Here is a 9,729-nt window from a genome sequence, read left to right on the forward strand (position 1 = left end):
TATGGTCTTATTTACAGTTAAGTCTTCAATCCACTTTGAGTTGATTTTTGTGTTATGGTATAAGGCCCCAAGTGCATTCTTTTGCACGTGGATACCCCATTTTCCCAGCACCATTTATTGAAGAGCCCATTCGTTCCCCATTTTCTATTTTTGGCACCCTTATTGGAAGATTACTTGACTGTATAGGCGTGCTGGGATTATTTCGGGGCTCTCTAATCCATTCCATTGGAATATGTGTCCGTTTTTTATGCCAGTACCAGACTATTTTGATTACTATGGCTTTGTAATATAATTCATAATCAGGCAGCGTGATACCTCCAGCTTTGTTCTTGCTCAAGATTGCTTTGACTCGGGGTGCCTGGGTGGCGCAGTCAGTTAAGCGTCCGACTTCAGCCAGGTCACGATCTCGCGGTCCGTGAGTTCGAGCCCCGCGTCGGGCTGTGGGCTGATGGCTCGGAGCCTGGAGCCTGTTTCCGATTCTGTGTCTCCCTCTCTCTCCGCCCCTCCCCCGTTCATGCTCTGTCTCTCTCTGTCCCAAAAATAAAAAAACGTTGAAGAAAAAAATTAAAAAAAAAAAAAAGATTGCTTTGACTATTCGGGGTCCTTTGTAGTTCTGTAGGCATTTGAGGATTATTTTGGCTAAGGCTATGAAAAATGCCATTGGGTTTTGATAAAGGTTGCACTGAATTCATAGATTGTTTTGTGTAGTGTAGACATTTTAACAGTGTTCTTGCGATTCACGCACATAGGATATCTTTGCATTTATGTGTGTCTTCAATTTCTTTCATCAGTGTTTTACAGTAATCAGTATACAGATCTTTTAGGCTTATTCACAAATTGATTTGTGAGTACTTTATTCTTTTTTGATGGTAACGTAAATGGGATTGTTGTATTTACTTTTCAGATAGCTTATTGTTAGTGTATAGAAATGCAACTGATTTTTGTCGTATGTTGATTTTTGAATTCTGCAACTTTACCAAAAGTGGTTTAGTCGAGTCTTTAGGGTTTTCTCCACGTAAGATTGTGTCCTCCCCAAACAGTTTTACTTCTTTCTTTCTGATTTGGATGCCTTTTATTTCTTTTCTTGCCTAAATGCCCTGGCTAGGACTGTCAATACTATGTTGAATAAAAGTGGTGAGAGTGAGCGTCTTTGCCTTGTTCCTGATCTTACAGGAAAAGCGTTCAAATCCTTCACCATTGAATTTGATGTTAGCTGTGGGCTCGCCATACACGGTCTTTATTATGTTGAGCTACGTTCCTTCCATACTTAATATGTGGAGAGTTTTAATCATGAATGGATGTTGAATTTCTGTCAGATATTTTTCTGCATCTATCGACATGACCGTGATTTTTATCTATCATTCTATTGATGTGATGTCACATTGTTGGGTTTGGGGAATCCTCACAGGGATAAATCCTGCTTCCATCGCAGGCATAAATCCTGATATTGGCATATGATTTTTTTCATGTGCTGTTGAATTTGGTTTGCTAGTGTTTTATAGGATGTTTGCATTTCTGTTCATCAGAGATATTGTGGTGTCTTTGTCTGTGGTGTCCTTGTCTGCCTTTGGTATCAGGTTCATGGTGGCCTTGTAAAATGAGTTTGGAAAGTGGGCCCTCCTCTTCAACTTCTGAAAGAGTTTGAAATGGATTCGCATCCTTTTTAAAAAAATTTTTTAAATGTTTACTTATTTTTGAGAGAGAGAGAGAGAGAGAGAGAGAGAAAGACAGAGTGTGAGTGGAGGAGGGGCAGAGAGAGGGAGACACAGAATCCGAAGACAGGCTCCAGGCCCTGAGCTGTCAGCATGGTGCCCGACGCAGGGCTGGAACTCATGAACCGTGAGATCATGACCTGAGCTGAGGTCAGATACCTAACCGACTGAGCCACCCAGGAGCCCTTGGATCGGTACCCTTTTTAAATGCTTGGTAGAACTTAACCAGCGAAACCACCTGGCGCTTGGCTTTTCTTTGTTAGGAGGTTTTTTGATGTAGTCTCAATCTACTTGTTATTGATCTGTCAGACTTTCTATTTCTTTATGATTCAGCCTGGTAGGTTGTATGTTTCTAGAAATGTATCCATTTCTTCTAGATTCTCCAATTTGTTGACATGTAATCGTTCATAGTGGTCTCTTATGATCCCTTGTATTTCTGTGTTACCAGTTAGAATGTCTTTCCTTTCGCCTAGTCTTCTGTCTCTTTCTGAGTCGAACTAAGGGTTTGATTTTGTTTATCTTTTCGAAAAGATTTTGTTTGTCGTTTTCTGTTTGTTGTCTGTTTCTATGTATGGTCTTTTGTTTTCCTGGTCTCTGTTGCATTTGTTTCTGCTTTTTTTCTTCATTATTTCCTTCCTTCCACCAACTTTGGGCTTTGTCTGTTCTTCTTTTTCTAGTTCCTTAATACATAAAGGTAGGTTATTTATTTGAGATCTTTCTTTTTTCTTCACGCGAGGTGGTTATCACTGTGCACTTTCCCCTAAGAACTGCCTCTGCCACCATCCCCTAGTTTGGGTATGTTGTATTTGCATTGCCATTCATCTCGAGCATTTTGTATTTTACTTTGACTTTTTCTCTGACCCATTGGTGGTTCAGGAGTGTTATTTAGTTTCTACATATTTGTTAATTTTCCGGCTTTCCTCCCATTTGATTTCTATTTTGACAGGGTCAGCAAAGACACTTAATATGATTTCCGTCCTCTTAAATTTGTGAAGACTTGCTTTGCGGCATAATGTGTGATCGATACTGGAGAATATTTCATGTGCATTAATATTTACATATTCACATATTTACTATTTTGATAATTAAATATTAATATCCATTAATTAATATTAATTAAATATTAATGTATTAAGCATTATAGTAATATTATAATTACATATTAATATTAATTAAATGCTTAATATTTTAATGTGTATTCTGTTGCTCTTGAATGTTTTGTATGTGTCTGTTAAGTCCATTTTATTTATAGTGCTGTTCAAGTCTGCTGTTTCCTTCTTGATTTTATATCTGGAGGATCTATCTATTGTTGAAAGCGGGATATAGAAGTCCCCTATTATTACTATCTATGCCTCCCTTCAGTTCTCTTAATAGATGGTAGATATATTTAGGTCCTCCAGTGTCGGGTGCGTATATACTTACAATTATTGCATCCGCTTTGGTGACTTGGCCCTTGTATCATTATATAGTGATTTCCTTTGCCTCTCAAGACAGTTTCTAAGTTGAAGTCAGTTTTGTCTGATGTAAATACAGCTACTTCTGCTCTCTTTTGGTTTCCATTTGCATGGAATATACTTTTGTATCCTTCACTTTTGGCCTGTGTGCATCACGAAGGCTAAAGATGCATTCTTTTCCCCAAAAGAGAACAGTTTGTAAAAATGGGGCCCTTGGACTTGAATTTCCTTGTTGATTGCCTCCGTGTTCTCCTTTCTCTTTGTTGGGATAAACTTAAATTCATTGACATTTCCGGAGGATGTTTCTAACTCTATCACTGGATGTTTCCCAAAGTCTTGTAAAAGCAGCTGTAGTTGACTATTTCACCCATTTGGCAAATATTTATTGAGCCCCTACTACGTGCAAGATCATTTGTTCAAGAGGAAGCTGATACTCACAGTTAGAAGATGTATCCAAATTAAATATCAGCTCTTATGCTGCCTGACTTGTCTTAGCAGATTGCTTTTCCATAATAACTACTGTAATCAGTCCCTACTTTCGAGGGTTTCCACGTGATATTCATTTATTCACTTACTTAACAATTTTTACTGCTTCAGCCCCTTATGTTCTTTAAAAAAATTTTTTTTGTTTATTTGTTATTGAGAGACAGAGAGAGACAGAACATGAGCAGGGGAGGGGCAGAGAGAGAGGGAGACGCAGAATCCGAAGCAGCTCCAGGCTCTGAGCGGTCAGCCCAGAGCCCGATGCAGGGATCGAACTCCCAAACCGCGAGATCATGACCCGAGCCCAAGTCGGTCACTTAACCGGCTGAGCCACTGCGGCACCCCTCACTTTATGTTCTTATTTAACAATTTGTATTCCTTAAGCATCTTGTGGTTCTCACCACCCTATCTAGCAGGGATTAAATATTGAATAAAACACGCTGGGTATCTACCCTAAAGTAGTTTGCATTCTGGATGGAGAGAAAAACATCAGGAAAGGTAACATATTATTTATTACAGGAGGGCTTCTGTCTGGCTTCTGTCATTATATGATGATTAAAAATAGGGTGAGTATAATATATAAACAGAATATAGATTGCAAGGGAGAGGACTGTGGCCTCTGTATAAATGTCTTTGATGTGACATTTAAGCTGAGGCCGACCTCAAGAAAGAGACAATCTTGGAATACACAAAAACTAAGCATGGAAAAAATAAAACAAAAAATTAGACACGTTCCCTACCTTTGAGGAGGCTAGACTCAATAGACAAATCACCTGCAGTGTGTCACCTGTCAAAAGGTGTTTAACAAATACTTTTTTCAGTGATAATAGGGATGATTTTAAAAAATGATTTTAACTGTTAGTATTCCCATAAACGCTAAAAGCAAAAATTAAAAGAGATGCTTATTTTTTCTAATAGTCTTCATAGTAATAGTGGTTTAAACAATGACTTTTTTAGAGAATCAAAAATCCTAAGTTATTCTGGAAGTTTGCATTTACCAACGAAAGGTTTGATCTGGCGTCTAGTTGATGAAAGACATATTTCTAAGAAAGTCATCTTTATTAATTGGCCAAAATAACTACATTCTTTGTATTTTAAAATATGTCTAATTGAAATTCTAAGACGATACCTTTTGTTTTTCCTAAGGGATATTTGATTAAGAAAGATCACATCCAAACGTTTTAGAAAACATAAATAGAACTGTTTCACCTCTCTAAAAATATTCTTTTGCCATTTTTGACATAGAGATGCCCAATGTGGGAAGAAAATATTATCATTATGAAAATTACACTCTTATTGCTAATGATTACTTACCGGTAAGGAAGGATCAAGGCAAAGAGGTTTGCCTGCTCTGTGCTCAACGACTGCTCAGACGGAAGAGGACAAAATGTGGACTCACTGATGCTTGGGGAGAAAGGGAGCCCCCGAGGGGTGAGCAGGCCCCCCGTGGAAGCATCATCAAAGGGCTTATCCTGGGTCTCCGCTCTTTCCAATCGTAAGACCATTCCAAAGAGAATGCTGTGCAGTCACGAGAAGCAGAGCAAATAACCCCATTTTCCAAGTGGCCATCTGAAATATTTGTTTTATCTGTTACATAGTCAATGTTAGTAAAACGAAAAATGTTTCTTGCTTACAAATTTTCTTGATGACGGTGTTCATGAGGTTTTCTTCTTCCTTCTTCTCCCCTTCCATCTTCTGTTTTCTTTTTCTTTTCTTCCTCCTTCTCTTTCTTTTCCAAAAGTTTACTCATGTTTCAACAATGCCCTGAATCAATTGATTCCGTTAAGTCACAATTCCTGGTTCGTTTTTGGGCACGTTTTTTTTTTTTTTTTATAAATTTTTACTGACACACATAATGATTTCTTATAAATCGCTTGATGCTTTCAGACAAGTTGACTTTTGCTAAATTGAATGGCTAGACTCGAAATATTTCATCACTTATTACAAATAGATACTAGCTTTTATTGCCAGAGCCATGGGTCTGGGAGAATTATTAATAAATGGAAATACAAGTAAAGACTTATGCTATAAATGATCAATTTAGCTCTTCTGAAAGTCGTCCACATTAAACTGGGCTCCACAACTGCATAATTCCTATTGCGAGCTTGTCTCATTTATTCCATACTATTGTGAGGTCACCAATAAATGGCTTCATTGTAATAAGCACAAAGATAAGGTAGTTTTCATATATAGCATTCATTCCCAATTTGGTGATCTGCTTCAGGTAATATCATCTCACCGTAATTGTACCTTTGCACCCAAATGTATTGAAACTCACTTTGAAATTTTTTTAATGTTTATTTAGTTTTGAAGGAGAGAGAGAGAGGTGGTGGGGGGGACAGAGCACGAGCAGGGGAGGGGCAAGGAGAGAGGGAGACAGAATCGGAAGCAGGCTCCAGGCTCTGAGCTGTCAGCACAGAGCCTGTGGGGCTCGAACTCACAGTCTGTGAGATCGTGACCTGAGCGAAGTCGGACGCCCAACCGACTGAGCCACCCAGCCGCCCCTGACACTCACTTTTAGAATACTCTGCAGCCACGGTCATAAGAAAAGACGTTCTTCTGGTGCTTATGTTTGTTTTGTTCACCTTGTCCAGACATGGATGTCATCGAGTGCTCCTTGCAGTTCCCGGATGACGAGTACTCCTGGTGGGACCTCTTCATGAAGATCTGTGTCTTCGTCTTCGCCTTCGTGATCCCTGTCCTCATTATCATCATCTGCTACACCCTGATGATCCTGCGCTTGAAGAGCGTCCGTCTCCTCTCTGGCTCCAGAGAGAAAGACCGTAACCTCCGTCGGATCACCAGGCTGGTCCTGGTGGTGGTGGCGGTCTTTGTCATCTGTTGGACCCCCATTCACATCTTCATCCTTGTGGAGGCCCTGGGGAATGCCTCTCACAGCACCGCTGCCCTCTCTAGCTATTACTTCTGCATCGCCTTGGGTTATACCAACAGCAGCCTGAACCCCATTCTCTATGCGTTTCTGGATGAAAACTTCAAGCGGTGTTTTAGGGACTTCTGCTTTCCAGTTAACATGAGGACGGAGCGACAGAGCACCAGTAGAGTCCGCAACGCCGTTCAGGATCCTGCTTACATGAGGGATGTTGATGGGACAAATAAACCAGTATGACTAGTCGTGGAGATGTCTTCCTACAGTTCTTCGGGAAGAGAAGAGTTTAATGATCTAGGGTTAACTCAGATCAGCACCGAAGTCTGAGATGGAAAGGTAGAATCTTTAACAAACTTTTAGAAGTCTTGTGGTCTGAAGTCCTACGACGCTGGCTGGGTTAGCGACCCAGGTCAGCGGAAGCATCGAGGCTGTCGGGATGGAGTGGAGAAGACTTGAGTAAGCAAATCCAGCCCCTTTCTAGGGCAGGGAAGCACGGCTGATTCTGAGTTCCTTTGATGGACAAAGAAATAAGCCTTTTCTCTTCTGGTTACCTAAATTTAGTCCGGGCCCCACCTGCTGCGGCCTTCCCATGCAACGCGGTTCCAAAAGCTCTGTTGAAAAAAGACAGGACAAGTCAACACCTTGGTTTCAGAGCTCAGTGGGCCTCCAATCCAGATGCTTGACGTTGACGACGACCACCTGAATACAAACAAGGACCGTTCCTAGGGCACGTGCCCCGCTCCCTTGATGCTTTGTGGACGCACTTCACAGTGGCTGTGCGGTGAGGATTCCGGCGGAGGCAGGGCTCAGACCCACACCTGAGGTGTCTGCTTACGTATAACAGGAAGTTACCTTGATAGGTATGAAGTTACTTTCAACAGACCAAAGGTGGTTTCCAACCGAGTTTAGTTTCTTAGAAGCCACAGTCGGTTTTTCAGCATGCCATTCAGCTAAATAATTTCATGACAATGCGTGTCTTCAAATACCACCGAGAGTGTATATAGCTACACCTGTAAATAATAGTAGATACATGCGAGTACGAAATGGGCTTGCCTTCCAGCCAGCCACTCTCCCAAGGGCATACTAACACGAATCCCCTGAGTTAGTGAGAGCTGATGCTGAGACATTTGGGGACAACAAAAGCTTCTTTCTGGGAGTTGGTCAGGTGCCGTCTTTTTCAGACCCGTGAGTGCCATTTAGTCCTTCAACGGTACTCACAACGCACGTATTAATCAATTATGAAATAGGGTACTCATTCCCCGGTTGTTGACTTGGCAGAATCTAATCTACATGCAGCGTCTCTTCGTGAATATATAGCTGCTACCAAATTCTCTCTCTCCGGGGAGGGAGGGGGTTTTGCCCGTGTTAATCTTGGGCTAGGAGCGTGTGGCCTTCAGCAGGAAGTAGAAACGTTCCGAAGCGTGGGCTGAACGAGGACGTGATGTCCCCTGTGGTGCTTGGACACAGCCTTGCACTGTGTTCTGTGAAGAGTGTACCAGCTGAGGATAATGCCGTGGGCAGCACATTTAGGATAATTTGGCCAAAACTTCCAGATGACACAGTCTCCTTTCTTTCCCCCTGAAACTTAGGATTTCAGAGGTAATGGCTTTTTCTGTAATTTGCCTGGGCAGAAGAAATGGGTACGTTAGAAATAACACCCAATCTCTTCTATGTTCCTAGGGCAGCATCCCCTGGAATTTAGCGGGAAGTCAAATGTATAGGCCTACGTGCTCATAGGCACCATCACAGCTGTCATTTCCATTCATGGTGTACTTTCTGTCTTGTGTATATACTCTCTCCTTTCGGAAACAAATCTTGCCCTGAGGGTTTTATATTATGGCTTCAGAATTTTACCACAATGATATTTGTGTATATTCCAGATTTCCATGGCATCTAATAGGTGACGTAAGGCAGAAAGGCAAGGTTCCTAATGAACACGAAGTACTCCTTTGAGCGTTTCTTAAATTTCATTGATTTTCTCGGGTGGCTTTGTATTCCTGTAACAAAATGTAGGTAGGAAGGGCCTAAATATTGATTGGCATTCGCCGCATGGTTAAAAATCGTGGCTATCATATGGGAGGGGTATTTATACAGAGAGTAGTTCCAGAAACAAACCCTACTGGTGTGAGAAATATAAAAATCTCTTTATGGAACACTAAGACCCGGGAGGGTTTCTTGAAGGATTCTTAAGTGGTACAAAAATATAATGGAGACACAATCATGGAATGAAATTACAGTAATGGGTTTTCTTTCAATTAGCACCCCGTGTGCCCTTATGGCATCTATGGCCATTATTGGATTCTGAATTTTAGCCAGATTATCCTGCTCGTTTTTATATCTAAGTTTGCAGCCCAAGAAGTAGCTCTAAGTGCCCATGAGGGCTGTACAAATTTCTCTATTATTGTGGGCACCAATTTCCTCAAACTGGAAGAGGGGAGAGAGTGGCTTGTCATTTTAGGGCACTACTTTAAAGGATGGAAAAGTGAGTCATATATATTAGGAAAAATACCACTTACACAAAAGTATTTACTTGTCAGAAGTGTGTATGTGTGCACACGTGTGCATGCATGTGTGAGGAATTACATGGGCGTACGTGTCTTTGTGTGCGTAAGTGTGTGCATGTGCTTGACGGTGTGTGCATGCATATGTGAAAGTGTGAGTATATCTCTGCATGCCTGCCTGTGTGTGCGCATGTATGGGAATGTGTATATATGTTTGTGTATGTGAGTGTGTGTGAGTATATGTGCTTGTGTATGCATGTGTGTTTGTGTGTATGTGTGTTTGCGTGCATGCAGGTGAGTATATGTGTGTGTGAGATCACGTGTGCATGCGTGTGCACATGCGTGTGCGTGTGATAATGTATGTTTGTGTCCTGCTGTCCCATCACAGCAAGGCGGGCACGCTGTCTGCTGTGTCTCTTTGAGACCAGAATTGTGTGTATCTAATCTCGAGGTCAACTCTACATAAACTCCATCTTCCCACCCTGGTGACTTCTGGAAGTTCAAATCTAGTGAGGGGTCATAAAAAAAATAGAGAGGAATGAAACATCCATGCAGGATGCAGCAAGGAGGGTGAAATGTAGAATTCTGACTGGAAGGAGACTGGAACCACCATTAATGTCTCAGAAATACTCCAGAATCTAAGGGCTCCCCTTTGCAAAGAACATAAGTCAAAACTCAAAGCATAATACTAA

At 41.3% G+C, this 9,729-nt stretch overlaps 1 protein-coding gene across 4 annotated transcripts in view; it reads left to right on the forward strand.

The window, feature by feature from the left end:
• The window catches only part of OPRK1 (opioid receptor kappa 1), a 29,238-nt gene extending 20,225 nt beyond the window's left edge, over positions 1-9,013 (forward strand). For all 4 annotated transcript variants that reach the window (XM_040487800.1, XM_040487803.1, XM_040487801.1 and 1 more), the window contains exon 3: positions 6,244-9,013. In XM_040487800.1, the coding sequence (XP_040343734.1) occupies positions 6,244-6,776 (533 nt within the window). In that variant the 3' untranslated portion in view covers positions 6,777-9,013. The remainder of the gene's footprint in view (positions 1-6,243) is intronic.
• The last annotated feature ends 716 nt before the right edge of the window (positions 9,014-9,729 follow it).

Source organism: Herpailurus yagouaroundi, unplaced genomic scaffold (genome assembly GCF_014898765.1).
Source record: "Herpailurus yagouaroundi ecotype Mexico unplaced genomic scaffold, PumYag 165, whole genome shotgun sequence".
Lineage (NCBI taxonomy): Eukaryota > Metazoa > Chordata > Mammalia > Carnivora > Felidae > Herpailurus > Herpailurus yagouaroundi.